The following is an 18,081-nucleotide window of genomic DNA, read 5'->3' on the forward strand; positions in this document are numbered from 1 at the left end:
GTGCCATTTCCAACATGTACGCCATGCTGCTGGCCCGCTTCAAGATGTTCCCGGAGGTGAAGGAGAAAGGGATGTCCTCTGTCCCCAGACTGGTGGCCTTCACCTCCGAACACGTAGGCTCAACTGTTTTGAAGCTTCCGACATGATCCGCCATCTTGTTTGCCAGCGTTACAGTGAAATTCACCAATGCATTCCACGCTAATGTACTTTAAAACGCCAGAAAAGACAACACGTTGTAAAACAGATGTAAAAACCCAAAGCCATCATACTCATGAATGCTTCCCTAATTAGGTTGATAAAGGCTTATTTGCTATATGACATTCTACATGTTCTTTACTGCAATAAAATGATTAAATGGAAAAATGAATTATCAACATGGATGGACAGACATACGATTGTATATATTTTTTGCATTCTGTAGTGAGGTATTTAGAATCTCACTGCATTTTGGAAAAAAAATTGCCTCCTTTAGAGATTCTTAGTGATTCTCGGCGTCCCATAGATTTGTCTTCAAATTTATTATTATTGTTTGAGTTTTCCCCACAATTCGGCTAAAAAGGACATAGCAACATCATAGATTGTTCCCGGAATCCAAAAGGGGAAAAAATATAGAAAGAAAATGGGTGAATCAAGCAACATGAGCTGAGCTCTGAATAAACTGTCCATCCAACATAGCTTTCTTGAGATGGGGAATTAAGTTTTAAGAGAAGTTTTCTTCCAGCGCATCAAAGCTTTGCTGTTATTTTTACTAGAATACAATATATTTCAAGATAATTTGAAGAAATATTTTCTCCAAGCCACCTGAATTTAATCTTAAAGTTGAATATATATTTTTTTCAACAACCATGACACACAACAACCAGGCCAAAGGCAAATTTCCACAGAAGAGGATGCTCATTCATAACTTTAGAATAAAAAAATCATCTTTTTTCCAGGATTTCCAGGACTCCCAACACTTCCAGCACTTCCAGGACTTCCAAGCGAGTTAATATTTATTTCGCTTCCTCCTTTCCCCTAGAGCCATTTCTCCGTGAAGAAAGGGGCGGCAGCACTGGGAATCGGCACGGAGAGCGTGATCTGCGTCAAGGCAGATGAGAGGTACGCTCCCCGCATCGCACACCAGGTATTGCTACCAGAACCAACCCAGCGGCTAAAGCTCTGTGTGCGTTTTCCTCCGCAGCGGTAAAATGATCCCGTCTGACCTTGAGAGGAGAATACTGGAGGCAAAGCAGAAGGTAATTTCATGTGTGTCCATAACTTCTGCACTGCGGGAAGGGATATAACTTGATCGAGTCCTCCTGACCGTGGTGTTGACCGAGCCAGGACTCGGTGTCTCAATAAATAAAGACATTGTGTTTCTATGCGGTTTTATTGATGTTTTCGCGGGTTGTCGGTGAAGCTTTTTTCCTTCTTCTGACTTTTTGCGCTATTTCACGAGTTAGAAGACCCCACCCAACCGATGGAGTTGTAATTGACTGAAGATAATGCGAAGGGATAGAAGATACGATATGATGGTGGTGATGGATGAGAAAGAGACGGTCAGGGTGCGGCGTTGGTGAATGGCGGCTTGCGAAAGTCAAGGCAACCCAATGATGGGTGGATTGGGTATATGTATGTAATGTTGATTGGTGGTGGGTATGGTTGGGGCGTGGTCTCTGCCTCTGAACCCTAGTTAATTCTAACCCCATTTAAGCATGCTGGCATCACCACAGCTGAATCAACAGCGACTGTTTTGTGGATCCCTGAGATTCAACCATATTTGTCACTTGAACAATCTGGTGAAAAGCTTTAACGGCAAATTCCAGAAGGCTGCGAGGACGTAATGCCATCACGTAATACCGTAATGTCATCAGGAGCAGTGGGCTCCATGTAGAGGCACCTGGGGAACAGTTAGGTGGCATGCTCAAGCACACATTAGCACGCTACCAGGAGCAGCTACTGCCCCATATGCCCGTTAATATAAAGACATTTCATCCTCTTCTCGTAGGGCTTTGTGCCGTTCTTTGTCAGCGCCACCGCTGGTACCACGGTCTACGGAGCCTTCGATCCTCTGATTGACATCTCGGACATCTGCAAGAAGTACAACATCTGGATGCACGTGGATGTGAGTTTCATGCTGCTGCTGCTGCTGCTGCTTCGTTACCCGTTGAGACGATTTGAAAGTTGTTAGAAAGTCAGGGAACACACTGGAATGCATGCCCAAACTCTTTCACTGAAGATTTTTAAGATTCAAGATGGACAGCCACTCGCAGTCTTTGCTGGCAATGAGATTCAATTCAAATAATTGTCATTGCACAGAGTACAAGTAATGAGGCCCCGAAATCACACGGGTCACAACTGCTTTAAAAAGTATACCAACCTTCCTCCTTCTTAATAGCATCTTATATCGGTGGTCAGGCTCCAGCCATTTTGCCATTCTAGGCACTCTGTTGGAGGGTGACTGAGAGAGTGTCCCTGTTATGCACATTGTTTTTTTTGTTTTTGTTTTGTTCAATAAGGAAACAGAGAAAAATGAAATACATCGAAAATAAAAACAGTTTTTATCTGTTTTATTTGGAGTAACGGGGAACGGGGCGCAAATTGCACCCTGATCGCCCCCAATGGCGCCCTGGGCGGCTATGTCCCCAACAGGCAGCGCCGGCCCTTTAGGCAGTACATGGAATACGCTACATGCACCTTGAAAGCCAAAGTATCCCTCTGCGGCACATTCTGGACTGGACTTACAGCAGCACTTTGGCAATCTGTAATGTATCCGTACCCTGCTTGCTGCTTTGGGTTGACCCAGATAGAATCCAGCCGTTTCTCAACACACCAGCACCAGCGATTAGGGAAACTGGAGCAGAGGCAGTAAATCATCCTCTTGCGAGACTCTTCCCCATCATGGCCTCTCTCGCCTAGAGAACTCCATCCATTTATGAGGGTGATTTGGGCCTGACGGGGTGACACCTCTATTAATAGGTGCAGACACTTTCTCCACGCGCCAAACTGGGGGGGGGGGGGACGTTATTTTTGATGCGTCTTCTTTGTGGTTTTGTGCGCTATCGCGCCTCTCAATCCATTCACCGCCACACGTTGTGTTCCAGCTGGGTGTGTCTGGTCCTCTACGTCTGGACCCTGGTGGCCCCCATGATCCTCACCAACCACGACTCTCACTGTGCTACTCTCTGGGGGTGTAGAACCTTATCACACACTGACATGAACCTTGTAAGAGGTGATGTAACAGCCAATCGAAATTCACCCCGGAGTGGCCACAACGCACCGTTCATGGGAGATTTGCTGGTCCTGACTTGCTCTCCCAAGAGGTGAAAATTTGTATTGGAAAGTGGAGCTATCAGAGATACGGTTCCCTCTAGTGGCTGGTTCTGGCACAATTCTTAACTCACTTGATTCTCATGTAAGTGAGTGAAGCAAAGTAACACACTAAAGAATGGATGGCATGACGTTGTCCCCTGAGCCGCGCGGTCTTGTGTCTGTCCTTTCAGGGTGCATGGGGAGGGAGTCTCCTCATGTCCAGGAAGCACCGGTGGAAGTTGGACGGAGTCGAGAGGTAAGATACCTGCAAATTACATCAGAGTCCCCACCAATTTCAATTTCTTTCCTGTTTTTCCTCCTCTATCTTTCTATGAAATTAAAATTTGGGAAGGGTTGGTGGCTGAGGGCTGGACTAGAACGCCATTTTGGATGCAGCTCAGGCTACTTGCAAGTAGCTAGAAAGTAAAAGTGAACATAGCGATCACTTAGACAGTTGTTTTGAGGTGGATTGTCCTCCTCCACACTTCTCCACCATGGACAGGATGGGAAATCCCTGAGTCGATCAATACACTTTAATAGAAGAATAAGAAGAATGATGTTTAATCGTCACGCAGCACGCCACTACAATACATGCATTCATGCAAACACACACACACTCACACACACACACACACACACACACACACGCGTCGGATGGTGGCCGGTGAAATGGGTCCTCTGCATTTAACCCTGGCTTGTCCTTCAGCCTGTTCATCGCTGGTCAGACGATGATGTTGTGCATGTTTTTGGTAGGGGTCCTTAATGATGTTACATGGAGGAAACCCCATGTGAGCACGGGGAGAACATATAAACTCCACACAGCCCCTAATTGGGAGGTAACCCAATTAGGGGCCTTTCAATAGACTGTGAAGTTAATGGTATTATTCAATGGTAAATGGGATTCCAACTTGGAAGGTCACTTTTTTTGCGAAGAACCTTTTAGGCTTGAAACGCGACTTGAACTTCTGGTGCTGAAATCATTATTATCGTTGTTTGTTAGAAATGTATGACGGTGTGGGTGGGATGTCGATATGTTGCAGCGAGGAGTGACAGAAAAACATTTAATGGCTCAGAAAGAGCTGGCCTTTAAGTGGTTGTTTCTTCTTTGTTTGCCTGACGGTTGTTTTTCCGTTTTTTCGCAGGGCCAATTCAGTCACATGGAACCCACACAAGATGATGTCAGTCCCTCTGCAGTGCTCTGCGCTCCTCATCAGGGAGGAGGTAGGAACCTGATTTCACCTCAAAATAAGGACTCTGATTACATATGGTACACAACCCTCTTCAAAATGCACCATCCTACACCATCCAGTTGACTTTTGGAGGCAGTTTCATTCTGCATTTACTTTTGATTTCCATGAAAAACATGGTAGTCCTCATCGTGTCTGTTTTTATTGGGGGTCCAACAAAACCTCTTGTAATTTTATGCCCCATTATAATTATTATTCCTTATTTTTCTCCAATTAAAATACCTGGAGCTCAGAAACGGAAAGACATGTAGGAACCAAACTTGGCAGTGTTGAGGTTCCAATACCAATATTGTGACCACTACTCCAGCAATAAAATTATACAGTTTGGCCACATGAGGGCAGAATAACAACCGTATTTTCGTTTCGGCCCATAACTGCTGAACCATTTTCCATAGGAACAAAATATTTTTCCCCCTGGATTCCTTGGGGGTAATGAGTTCATATATTTCTGTCATGATCAATTTTCCGCCATTTTGATTTATTTTGCTGTGTTTCTCCCACAAAATCGGTCCAATCTCGGCCAATTTGGTACACATGTTGTGCAGGTTGTAACCATTAGGCATCACACACAATTTTTTTTATATATATTTGTCAATGGGTGGCTCTGTTTATAAATTATTTATTCATGTCTTCATTTATTTTCTTTCTGTCGAAGGCCTTTGAGACTTTGACCGGGATGAATATCTCCATATCTCCTGAATCACATACAGGGTTTTGCCATTAAGATGCCTGGATATCTATCATCAAAATGGACAATCGTGATACCAGGTCGCACGTAGGCTGGGCTGGGGTCCCTCGTAACCTTGCCTTGACCTTCCTTGACAGGATCTGATGCAAAACTGCAACCAGATGCACGCCTGCTACCTGTTCCAGCAGGACAAGCACTACGATCTGTCCTATGACACCGGGGACAAGGCCCTGCAGTGCGGACGCCACGTCGACATCTTCAAGCTGTGGCTCATGTGGAGGGCCAAGGTAGCGGGCCTTCCAACTGACTTGTATAGAAATTACAGAACTAAAAGATCAGACATGATTAAATTTGATTACATTTTCATGTGTAAAATGTTTTTTCAAAGCAAAACACATAATTGAAGTCTGGAATCGACTTTGGCCTTAGTCTCATCTTGGGTGGCCCCACTCTTTCCATGCACCACATGCCAAATTTGGCAACTTCTTGTCTTTGATGTCTCTCAAGAGTTAATGTTTGTTTTTCCACGTCTGTTTTATCAACAGGGCACCATCGGATTTGAAGCTCAGATTGACAAGTGTCTGGAGCTTTCTGAGTACTTGTACAACAAGATCAAGGGCCGAGAAGGATACGAGATGGTCTTCAATGGAAAGGTGTGTTTGTATATATACAGTGTATACTGTAGACAGTGGGGCAAAAAAGTATTTAGTCAGCCACCAATTGTGCAAGTTCTCCCACTTAAAAAGATGAGAGAGGCCTGTAATTGTCATCATAGGTGCACTTCGACTATGAGAGACAGAATGGGGGGAAAGAATCCAGGAAATCACATTGTAGGATTTTTAATGAATTAATTGGTAAATTCCTCTGTAAAATAAGTATTTCGTCACCTACAAACAAGCAAGATTTCTGGCTTTCACAGACCTGTAACTTTTTCTTTAAGAGGCTCCTCTGTCCTCCACTCGTTACCTGTATTAATGGCACCTGTTTGAACTCGTTATCAGTATAAAAGACACCTGTCCACAACCTCAAACAGTCACACTCCAAACTCCACTATGGCCAAGACCAAAGAGCTGTCAAAGGACACCAGAAACAAAATTGTAGACCTGCACCAGGCTGGGAAGACTGAATCTGCAATAGTTAAGCAGCTTGTTGTGAAGAAATCAACTGTGGGAGCAAGTATTAGAAAATAAAAGACATACAAGACCACTGATAATCTCCCTCGATCTGGGGCTCCACACAAGATCTCACCCCGTGGGGTCAAAATGATCACAAGAATGGTCAGCAAACATCCCAGAACCACACGGGGGGACCTAGTGAATGACTTGCAGAGAGCTGGGACCAAAGTAACAAAAGCTACCATCAGTAACACACTACGCCGCCAGGGACTCAAATCCTGCAGTGCCAGACGTGTCCCCCTGCTTAAGCCAGTACATGTCCAGGCCCGTCTGAAGATTGCTAGAGAGCATTTGGATGATCCAGAAGAGGATTGGGAGAATGTCATATGGTCAGATGAAACCAAAATAGAACTTTTTGGAAAAAACTCAACTTGTCGTGTTTGGAGGAGAAAGAAAGCTGAGTTGCATCCAAAGAACACCATACCTACTGTGAAGCATGGGGGTGGAAACATCATGCTTTGGGGCTGTTTTTCTGCAAAGGGACCAGGACGACTGATCCGTGTAAAGAAAAGAGTGAATGGGGCCATGTATCGTGAGATTTTGAGTAAAAACCTCCTTCCATCAGCAAGGGCATTGAAGACGAAACGTGGCTGGGTCTTTCAGCATGACAATGATCCCAAACACACCGCCCGGGCAACGAAGGAGTGGCTTTGTACGAAGCATTTCAAGGTCCTGGAGTGGCCTAGCTAGTCTCCAGATCTCAACTTTATAGAAAATCTTTGGAGGGAGTTGAAAGTCTGTGTTGCCCAGCGACAGCCCCAAAACATCACTGCTCTAGAGGAGATCTGCATGGAGGAATGGGCCAAAATACCAGCAACAGTGTGTGAAAACCTTGTGAAGACTTACAGAAAACGTTTGACCTCTGTCATTGCAAACAAAGGGTATATAACAGAGTATTGAGATTAACTTTTGTTATTGACCAAATACTTATTTTCCACCATAATTTGCAAATAAATTCTTTAAAAATCAGACAATGTGATTTTCTGGATTTTTTTTCTCATTTTGTCTCTCGTAGTTGAGGTGAACCTATGATGAAAATAACAGGCCTCTCTTATCTTTTTAAGTGGGAGAACTTGCACAATTGGTGGCTGACTAAATACTTTTTTCCCCCACTGTATACAGTATATATATATATTACACAGCGAGGATAATTCCCAGTCGCATTATCAGAGCCCCATTACATTATAATAGTCCGTGTTGGCTGTTATACCTCAGTGTATTTAGGGTCAGTGCTTGATTGGCAGGTGGTGTGCTGATGCATTGTGTTGGCCCCTTTACCTACAGGCTGTCAGTGTAATGTGCTGCTATTATGTCCAATGAATAGCATAATAGCCCATAATTGCTCATATGCATATGAATAGCGCAGCTTTGGGTATGTCAGCAAAACCAAAACAACAAAGACTAAGGTGCAATGGTGTAACGCTTTTTATTATGCTTTTTACCCACCCCATTGTGACACTCTGAGTCATTTTGAAGTCAGAGGTCTCGGCTAATGTTCCAAAACTCATTCTCTCTCTCCCAAGCTGCAACGGCAGATAGCCCCCCCCACCCCCCCTTCCCCTAGAGTGTGACGGGGGGTGTCACAATGGGGTTGGTACTCGGGGTGTCACAATAGGGTGGGTAAAAAGCATGATTGGGGGGGTGCGCTAAGTCCTCTGGGCATTGGCCCAGGTGCCCCTGCCAGATCTGCTTCCCACAGAGACATTTACATCAATATTGGGCCGTGCATGCCAGACCAGCGCCCGCCCAGCTGCTCTGAACGGCGAACGGGCAGACCTGTGTCTCACCCAGCATCTGATGCCAAAAAAAACTCAGGGCACAGTGTTTGGATATAAAGCTGGTGTATGTGACAAATAATCTCTTGAACTTGAACTTGAACTTGGAGCGCCAAATGGATGTGAACAGAACACTTTTACAGCGACTCCACTCTGGATTTATAAATGGGAATAATAAGTGCTGTCTGGGCTTTTCATTTGAGGCGTTCTCTTAGTTTCAAAAAGTACACTGTGTTTGTGTGTGTGTGTGTGTGTGTGTCCATGTAAATATGCATGCACATGTTAAAATTGGTTCTTTTTGGGGGTGTAGAATTCATTACTCAACCTCTGCTCTACATCCCCCTATTCTACATCCACTCTTACCCTACCTTTTCTCTAACTCTACTCTAGTTTTACTTAACCCTCTACTCAACATCTACAATCTACTCTACATTTACCCTACCTCTACATTTATTCTACTCTATATCTGCTATATTCTACCTCTACTCTATCTGTACTGTAACTCTACACTTACGTCTACCCCTACTCTACTCTAAATCTACTCTAACTCGACTCTACCTCTACTATGCCTCTACCTCTACTCTCACTCTATTCTAAATCTTCTCTAACTCTACTCTACCTCTACTGTAACTCTACTCTAACTCTACTCTAACTCTACCCTACCTCCACTCCACCTCTATTCTAACTACTCTACCTCTACTCTACCTCTACTCCAACTCTACTGTAAATCTACTCTAACTCAACTCTACCTCTACTCTGCTTCTACTCTAACTCTACTCTACTCTACCTTTACTCTAACCCTACTCTAAATCTTCTATAACTCTTCTCTACTCTAACTCTATTCTGTCTCTACTCTAACTATACTCTAAATCTACTCTAACTCTACTCTACCTCTTCCTCTATCTCTCTCTCTACTCTCCCTACAGCGATGATCAGATGAACAGTCATTTCTCTTGTGTTTTCCTGCAGCCGCAGCACACCAACGTCTGCTTCTGGTACCTTCCACCCGGGATGCGCTACTTGGAAGACAAGGAGGAGAAAATGAAGCGATTGCACAAGGTGCGTGAGCGGAGATAAGCTTCCTGGAGACCACATCAACCCTCACACGGGTTAATGTGCCACTTTCATCGGCCCTACGACCCTATCACCACATCTCCAGCTTCCCCATCACCTGCACACATCAGTTTAAAGCTATTAATACAAAAGGTAGCCTGAGTGAACCCAAATGAAAACACAAGCATAACATGAGGCCCTTCGGATGGGTCAATTCTCCATGTCAGTTTACTGGCAGTACACTGGCAGGAAGTGATGTGGTTTATGTGAATATAAATATAATAAATATATATATATATTTAATTATATATATATAAATCATACAAACAGCGGGAGGGGAGACTTACTATGGCAGCAGAGCGTGTTTCGCTACTGCGGCTCTCACGGAAAAGTGATAAAAGGTCTCAAAGCCTGCAGGTCAAACAAGAGTGTAACAAGCAGTTTTTAAAACAGGGATACTTACATGTACTGATGCCATGTTTGATTGATGAAACTAATTTAGTGATAATTGCAGATACATATTCTAACATTATTTGGGTGTTCTGTAGCGTCTTTTTGAGTTTGGGTCCTTTTACTAGTGGGCACACATATTTTACATTACTGACCATTTTCCTAATGATAGCTCTCATTTTATTTTGTTTAATAATAATATTTTAATTCCACTTTAAAGCAATGGTGCTTCCTACTCTCCAAATGGAATGAAACAAATACAAAAATATGCGCTTCCTGCTTGGAGCTTTCCTGAAATTCCCTCGGTCCAAAACATCCAATTTTTGAGAAAAATATCTGAAATGGTGGATAGAATTCAAAGATGGTGGAGGTGATGAATCATAATGTAGTCTGCCGAGCTTGCAGGGGCGAGTTAGGTGTTGAGGGTCCACTGTGGCAGCCATTCAGTCTGCAGCAGCAGGGGGCGAGTAATCGACAATTAGGACAAACAGATGGTGGGCGTGAGAGACATACAAAGTGCTCTCTCTGTCTCTCTCTCTGTATCTGTATATCTCTTTGTATCTGTATGTCTCTCTCCCTCTCTCTCTCTGTATCTGTATATCTCTCTCTTTCCCCCTCACTTTCTCTATGTATATTTATCTATGTATCTATTTATTTATTTATTATCTTAAAATTAAGATGTTTGAATCATTGGTGTACCCTCCTCTTTCCCTTCCGTTAATTTAAATCTATTGGATTGTTTACCTTCCTCATCCTCAGTAATTTAACCAATTGTTAATAGTCACATTAGCAACCGTCAACCACCATTTTTTCTCCGATTGTCAAGCTTTTTAATAATCCCACCAATGCCCAGAGCATGTTATCAGTACTTTGTGGCATGATGTGTTCGGACGCTGCTGTTCAGTACTGCTGTCACAGGTTGAAGTCCCCATTTTCTCATCCAATTCACCGGCATCATTCCTTACATCAAATGATCAAAGGAGACACTCTCACTTTAAAGGACTCAAAGAGAAAAACTGCTACAGGAGGACTTAAGGGTTTAATACAGAGTTAACCTTTGGAACGGCAGCACACTGAGGGCATGTTTAAAAGCACCCAGAGACCACAGTAAAGTATGAAGGAGACCTGGTGGCAAAACGGTTTTGACGCTGCCTTTTAGCACTGCCAGCACAGGTTTGAGTCTTTTTCTGGATGAAGATTTATTTACTGAGATGATTGGAGGAGATGACCAACATCAGTTAGATTTATTGGCTCAAAGAGATAAATTGAGGACTTCAGGTTCGGGGTTCAATACCAGAAAGCTTTGGAAAGGCAACACCCCATGGGTGCCTTGAAAAGCAAACCTGGTATCATGATGGTTCAGAAGCTGCCACCCAACATTGCCACAGGTTTGAGCCTTGTTTCGTAAGAACAGCGGTTTCTTTGATCAGATGATTGGAGGAGATGATCCAAAGCATTACGACTCATTGGCTCAAAGAGATACGCCACTGTTGGAGGGCTGAGCGCTCAGGATTCGGTGGCCTTGGCGGTCTTTGGGCTCTTTTAAACATGCACTTGAGTTGCCGGCTTTCAAAAGGTCAAATGGTGTCAAAAGCGGAACTCTCAGCTCATGTACAGTGGCTTATCTCCTTGAGCCATCATCAGTCTGATTCCATTTGATCATCTCCACTAATCATCTGATTAAAGAAACTACCATTCTAAAAAAAACTGGTGTTGACGGCTTTCAAAAGTTGGCACCTGGCATCGAATCCTAAAGCCTACCAACACTGAAATTCTTATCCAATGACTTATCTCTTCAAGCTACACGAGTCTTATGAAGCTTGGCCGTCTCCTCCATCGCCCGTCATCTTCAGATAAGGTTCTAACATTTGTGTTGAACTTGTCTTCATATTTTATCTTTATGATAGAAAGCTATACTGTACAACATGTACAGTAAAGTGTTGGACCTCAATCTTAATGTCAGATAATCAGTAGACTGGTGTGCATGAAGAGCAGGACATTCATTCAGAGCAAAGATGGCAGAACTAAGACACCAACAACTACACTATATATGGGTGGCAGTAGATTTTTACTGAAAATGTACTTTCTTCTAGACACACAATACCATTTATCTCAACTCTTAGGTGTTTTGAGAGTTCAGCCACAAGCAGCTTTCTCACAGGGTGCTGCCTTTCTAAGGGTCACTTGGCATTGAACCCTGAACCTCAACTTCCAGCAGCTTATCGCTTTGAGCCAATGAGTCTTATTGATCTTGGTCATCTCCTCCAATCATCTGCAGAAACCTCTGTTCTGAAGAATCAAGACTTGAACCATCATGGCACCAGGTCGCTTTCACACTCAGCCATGGTCTCTGGACACTTTTGAACGCACCCTCGGGGTTTAAAAGCTCACTCAGCACCGAACCCTGAAGTTATGAGCCACTGAGTCTTAGTCTTTACCTCCAATCATTTGATTAAAGGAACAGGACTTAGATGGAAAACTCAGGAACAAGTCCTGTGACAGCAGCTCTGAACAGATCATACCACAAAGACGTGCAGGAATCCTTCTTATCTGAGATGATGTATTGATGATGATGATGATGATGAGGACAATGGTGAAGATGAAGATGTAATTCTCTTGTGGGGGGTTTTAACCTGAGACAGGAGATCAAGATTTTCCGTTGCATTTTTCTGCAATATTACAGCATTTGCTCTCGGAAAGGGGATCCTATAGGGGACCTCATAACACTTTCTCTAACATAGGTGCAGATGCAGGGCACGTCAACACATCCACCTGGCCATGAAGGCTCTTTTTTCTTGTTGTATTAACCATTGGGGCACCTAGAGGGCACTTCCTCACATTTACTCGGGGGCACATATAGGGCACTTCATATTCTATTTCATAAAGAGTCACGCTATAGGGCTCTTCAATGTTTTCTTGTAGGGATGCAGGACGTGCACCTGGTGGAATTAACTGATTATGATTCTGTTTTTGATTCTGAGTCTAATCACTATAGGTTAGGGCTTGGTTTTTGTTTTGTTTACTTATCCCAATTCCAGTGTTTTACTGGTGCCATATTAGTCTCTTATCAATCTGAGCCAATACCCGTTGTTTAAATCAGGAGTAACTGTACTACTTAGCGTTATTTTAACAGGTTCCTGGCTATGCCATTCCTGCTTTAAAACGTACATTCCATATTACTGTCATTATTTATCCCGAAGTGGACACAACAGCCCCAAACCTCTAATTACCTTATTTAGGACTAGCAGAACATCTAAAGGGTTAAAAAAAAAAGCACAGAGCTGGTAAACATTGATAATCATCCTGTCTTATAGATTCCAGTGGTTGGTTTTACATATATATATATTTTATGCTGTGCTCAAGGGCACAGGGAATCAAACAAGGGCTGTCTGGTTGAAGGATGATCTCTTCAGGCCATGGGGACATCAGGTCTCCTCAGCGGCTGTTTACAGGAGGACAAAGTTACTTTCTGCCCTAGCTGGAAAACTTGTAATTGAATCTGCCACAACTCAAACACCAGATGACAGAATCCAAGCGGGAAATAAATGACTCTCAGCACATTACCCCAGAAGTTTACCTCTCATCTTGGCGTTTTCAGTCACCAGGCTGTGTCGCTCGCTGCGCCTAGTGTAAATTGTTTCTCACCGTCAGAAGAGTTGGGAATTCAGACTTCATGCATAGGCGAGGAACGCAGGAATTTGAAACCAGAAATACACAGGCTATACACACAGGCATATGCGTTATGCTTACTGAGAAAAAAAAATCTGAGACAACAGAAGAAAACAAAAAAACATGACGTCTCCTTGTTGGGGCTTGTTAGATCTTGTGTCTTGTTGGGTCTTTTTGGGTCCTTGTTGGGTCTTGTTGGGTCTTGCTGAGTCCTTGTTAGATCTTTTTGGGTCGTTGTTGGGTCATTTTTGGGTCTTGTTGGGTCCTTGTTGGATCTTGTTGGGTACTCATTGGGTCCTGTCAGGTTCTTGTTGGGTCCTTGATGGTTTTTTTAGAGCCCTTGTGGGGTCTTGTTGGGTCCTCATTGGGTTCTGTTAGGTTCTTGTTGGGTCCTTGTTGGGTTTTGTTGGGTCCTTGTTGGGTCTTGTTGGGTCCTCATTGGGTTCTGTTAGGTTCTTGTTGGGTGATAGTAATATACATTCATCGTAAGGTGAATGTGTATTACCATACCATAGGCTTATACAAAAATAGAGACCTAAAACCAGGGAAAAAGACAATTGAGTTATTCATTGCAATTGTATGACAATTAATTCATCTATAATTTCTTGATCGTGTCACAGCAGGGTAAACAAAGGTGGAGCTCAGAATATTAATATTGAGTCTGTTCCACGTTTTCCAGTGCATCATTATCGATAATGTACAGTTACTCTACAGTTATCTATAATTGTACACTCACACACCTAAATGTTTTGGGCTGCAGCTGTGTTTACCCTGCTAGAACATATTTGTGAAATGGTTCTATAGATTTCCTGCAAAGCGCAGCAAGGAGCTATTGCAAGCAAATTATGAATAATTTTAGAAACAGTAGTAGTTTCAATGGCAAATTAAAGCAAACATCCAGAGTTTTTCCAAGATGCAAATAGAGTGATATTGTGCGGTGCATCCTTTACTTTTCTCGAGCGTAAACGGACTGTGTTTGCTGACTTTATGACCCTGCCTCATAGTGTTGTCATATTTGGCACTATAATCAAGAGTTTGATTTCCTAAGATTTCCGATGTATTCAGTAGTATAACAAACAATAAACAATGTATATTTTTGGAATATTTTTATTACTAAGTTAAAATAGATAGAAACTACAATGGAAGACTTGAAAAGGAATGTGGATGAGTCAAATTTAACATTAACAACAGTGAATAGGTTTGTCATACGTAAGGCAACGGTTTTTGGAGGTCGAAAAGATTTCTACGTTGCTGCAGACTATTTTTCTTAGCGTAATCAGTATCTAGTATCTGGCGAGTCAATATCGCAAAATAACCTCCTTCAATCTCCGAGGGTTTGTTTTGCAATAATGACAACGAGGGATGGAGCTTGAGTATTTCTTTCTTTTCTCAGTGTTAAAAGCGTTTCTCCTATCTGTTGTGGGTCAGGTCGCCCCGGTGATCAAGGCCAGGATGATGGAGTACGGTACGACGATGGTCAGCTACCAGCCTCAAGGGGACAAGGTCAACTTTTTCCGCATGGTGATCTCGAATCCTGCCGCCACCTTCGAGGACATCGACTTTCTAATCGAGGAGATCGAGCGACTGGGCAATGATCTATAAACCGCTCGTCCCGCCACAACCTCCCGCAACTCTTTTCCTTCTTAGACGGATGAAATGTTTGTCGTGAATGTACCGGTAATCCACTTTCTTTTACTTTTTCCCCCAAAGTCACAGATTTAAAAATATATTTAAGAAAACAGATCTATAGGTATATATGAACATTTATTGTGTATCGTAGCTTTGCCTTGGTCTGAAGCTCTGTAAACACTGCTTCTGTCTGCCTTTCCCAGCGTAGCGTACTGTAAGTGACGTGCGTTTGTGTGTGTGTACGTTTTTGTAACGCGGTATGAAATGCTTGTGCAATAGGTAAATGAGGAAGAAATTATTTTTTAATAATGTCTCTCATTTGCCACATATGTCGTCAGGTGCCAAACGTGCTTGTGTTTTATTGTAGCCTTCATTTTAAAATCCGGTTTGTCGTCAACGAAAAGCACTTCAGCTTACCTCAGCTCAGTCAACTGCCTTTACACAACAATGACCACGACAAAAAAACTGATTATTCACCTGCAGCGAAGCCCCACCCTCCCTTAGTTACCGTTGCTAGGTCAGACAAACTTTCAGTCCTTCGCCATGGGACTCAATGGTACATCATTTCCGGAGACAAAAGGAACCAGCAAGGTCTTCAGCGTCACCATGGAACTGTTACATACAGTAGGCGTTTCCGGGCTGGGCACCACTGCCCTCTAGGGGTTCATGAAGGAAGTGCAGGGGGTTGGCAAGATAATAGCTATAACGCTATAAATTCACCCTCACTGAATGATGAGATGATGATTTTTTTTGTGACTCTAACCCTAAATGTTATATATTTGTGTAGCCCAATTTTGGACTCCTTTTGAAGATGAATGATATATCTTTAGCCAGAGCCCAGTCTGGCCAGGGTGTCCTACCATGGAAAAAGTTTTTGGAACCCCTGACATACAGAATTTAAAATGAGAAGGAATAGGCTTTACTAAGTCTCTGCCGCAGCTTGTTTCCTAGATTGTGTTGGCTTTTAAACCCATTCTCCATTTTTTAGCTGTTTCTGCCTGTACATTATTGCTCATGTTCTGATTTTAACTATGGGCTTGGTGCCGCAACACCTTAAAGAAGGGCATCAACAACCACATAAATACTTAATGTCTGACAGCGTCTTACTCAGAACCTATAAGAGGTCAGAGGTGGAAAATTCCAGGTTCAGAAAGTAAAAGTCCTGTTTCCAAGTTTTTTGCTCCAGCCATGCACTGATCCATCATTTGGACCTCTGGGTTGATGCTGGTTGGCCAAATCCACACGGTCGAGTCAAAATCACGTAGCAGATTTTTTGGTTGCGTAGATGGGCGCCCAGTGGCATCGGCATTTAAAGATGGCTGACGACGAGGTAAGATCTTGAGACGATCTCGAAGGTGGAGGTTCGGCTTGTTCGAATATTGGAACCTCACCAGATTTGTTTCCAAGGTTAAACCTGGCATCACTTGCATTAGATCCTCAATGTTAGCGGAGCCAAGTGTCTTGTGTAACACAGGGAATTTGATTTCTATTGCGTTGCATTCAGAAGCAATACCTAAAAAATGCAGATGATGATGTGATCCGTGCACCCTCTCAGAACAGGAACTGAAAAAGATGAATTTCAGGCAGTTTGGTCACACACAGAGGGGGGACTAGTTTGAATTTAAATTCATATATACTGTTGTGTATATATAATAATAAAAGGATTGGTGTCAGCTTTTGGAAAGTGAACCCTGAGGTTCTGTAGCATTTCCATTTAGAAAAACATTAGAAAAAGCACAATTTGCTCACAGCAACATTCAGTGTACAATCACTTTTAAGCATAGTCTGTAAATAGACTTTTAAGATGTCCTAAGTACATATCTTTATGTTTACATAGGTGTATATAAGACATATACCGGAGACTATTTGTGAGGTAAAGTTCTTCATATTTTCTCTATATATTATAATGTATAGATTACCTGTATTTTCATCCTGTTCATCCTGGCTTTTTTCCTTGTGTGTATGTGCGTAAAAAAAAAAAAAAAAGAATTGACCGGTTTGTTGATATTTAGCTATTTCAAAGATAATGTGTTTCAGGGACTGGCTTTAAATTCACGGCAAAAAAGAAAACAGAATTCTGAATTCACCGCAGACAGTTCTTCAGACCCTGGTGACCTGGTTGAAAACTAATATGCAAAGCCTTTTGGGCTCTGAAGCCGTGCGTGTTTTTTTGGGGTTTTTTTCCGTGCACATGTGATAGTTGAAAGTACGCGCCAACATGTACCTCTGTGTATTTGTACTTGTAAATGTGTTGCCTTAGTATCGATTGCCAGTATTGTCTAGTTTTCCTCCCAGAGGAGGCTGTGCACTTTAGAGTATACACACGACCTACTAATGTGCCATGTCTAATGGTTGTTGATGTAAAAACACAAAAAAAATATATATATATCATGTAAGTGCAAGTCAGTGGTCTGAATGTGTGAAGACTCAAGGGCCTTTGCAAATGAAAGTTTTGGGGGTTTGATTTTAACGAAAGAAAAAAACCTTTTGCTTTTATTTCCCCCGTCGCCCCGCACTTTGTACGGATGAACCGTTAGGGAGTAAGACAAGGTTATTAAGGACAACAAGGTCTCTGCGGCAGCGACGAAGGACTCCCACGGCGGCAGCCCCCGGAATGCCTCACTCTCTGCTGCTGCTGCTGCTGCTGCTGCTAGATTCGCTTCCTTTGCACGTGCATGCAACGCCTTGCCTATCCAGCTTTTGTGACATACTATCTGTCCTCTATATATCTATATTATATATCTATGTGTGTGTGTAGCTCCTATAATTACCTTTATATCCTATGACTATCTTAGCTTCGTAGACTTAGTGCACCGTCGCTATAGCCTTTACCTGTGAGACGTGTACACTGGCTGTAAAAGTTCTGCACCGCAAGCATGCAACCCCTGCCGCTCTGCACCCCTGCACCCCGCCTTGCTGTTCAGTATAACCTCTTCTTCTCAGTATCTTAACCTCTAACCGCTTGACGTCCGTCGCAGCTCACTGTGTAGAATCCTATAATCCTCAACGTGTAGTTGGCCCGAGCATGTGGTTCTGAACACTCCTTTCCGCTCTCTGCGTGTGCGCCGCCTCTCTTTTCGCTCTTCTCTGTCCTTCTCTTTGTC

The 18,081-nt window shown here is 43.0% G+C and overlaps 1 protein-coding gene across 1 annotated transcript in view; it reads left to right on the top strand.

The window, feature by feature from the left end:
• Positions 1-14,950, top strand: part of gad2 (glutamate decarboxylase 2) — a gene marked incomplete at both ends in the record, with an annotated part of 20,792 nt that extends 5,842 nt beyond the window's left edge. Inside the window, 10 exons of the mRNA XM_080020496.1 lie at positions 1-113; positions 1,019-1,098; positions 1,181-1,235; positions 1,988-2,104; positions 3,483-3,547; positions 4,434-4,512; positions 5,364-5,513; positions 5,772-5,879; positions 9,146-9,235; positions 14,777-14,950. The exon at positions 1-113 is cut by the window's left edge and continues 3 nt beyond it. Coding sequence (XP_079876622.1) covers positions 1-113; positions 1,019-1,098; positions 1,181-1,235; positions 1,988-2,104; positions 3,483-3,547; positions 4,434-4,512; positions 5,364-5,513; positions 5,772-5,879; positions 9,146-9,235; positions 14,777-14,950 — 1,031 coding nt within the window. The remainder of the gene's footprint in view (positions 114-1,018; positions 1,099-1,180; positions 1,236-1,987; positions 2,105-3,482; positions 3,548-4,433; positions 4,513-5,363; positions 5,514-5,771; positions 5,880-9,145; positions 9,236-14,776) is intronic.
• Positions 14,951-18,081: the final 3,131 nt, after the last annotated feature.

This window comes from Zeus faber, assembly GCF_960531495.2.
Source record: "Zeus faber genome assembly, chromosome: 19".
NCBI classification, from domain to species: Eukaryota; Metazoa; Chordata; class Actinopteri; order Zeiformes; family Zeidae; genus Zeus; species Zeus faber.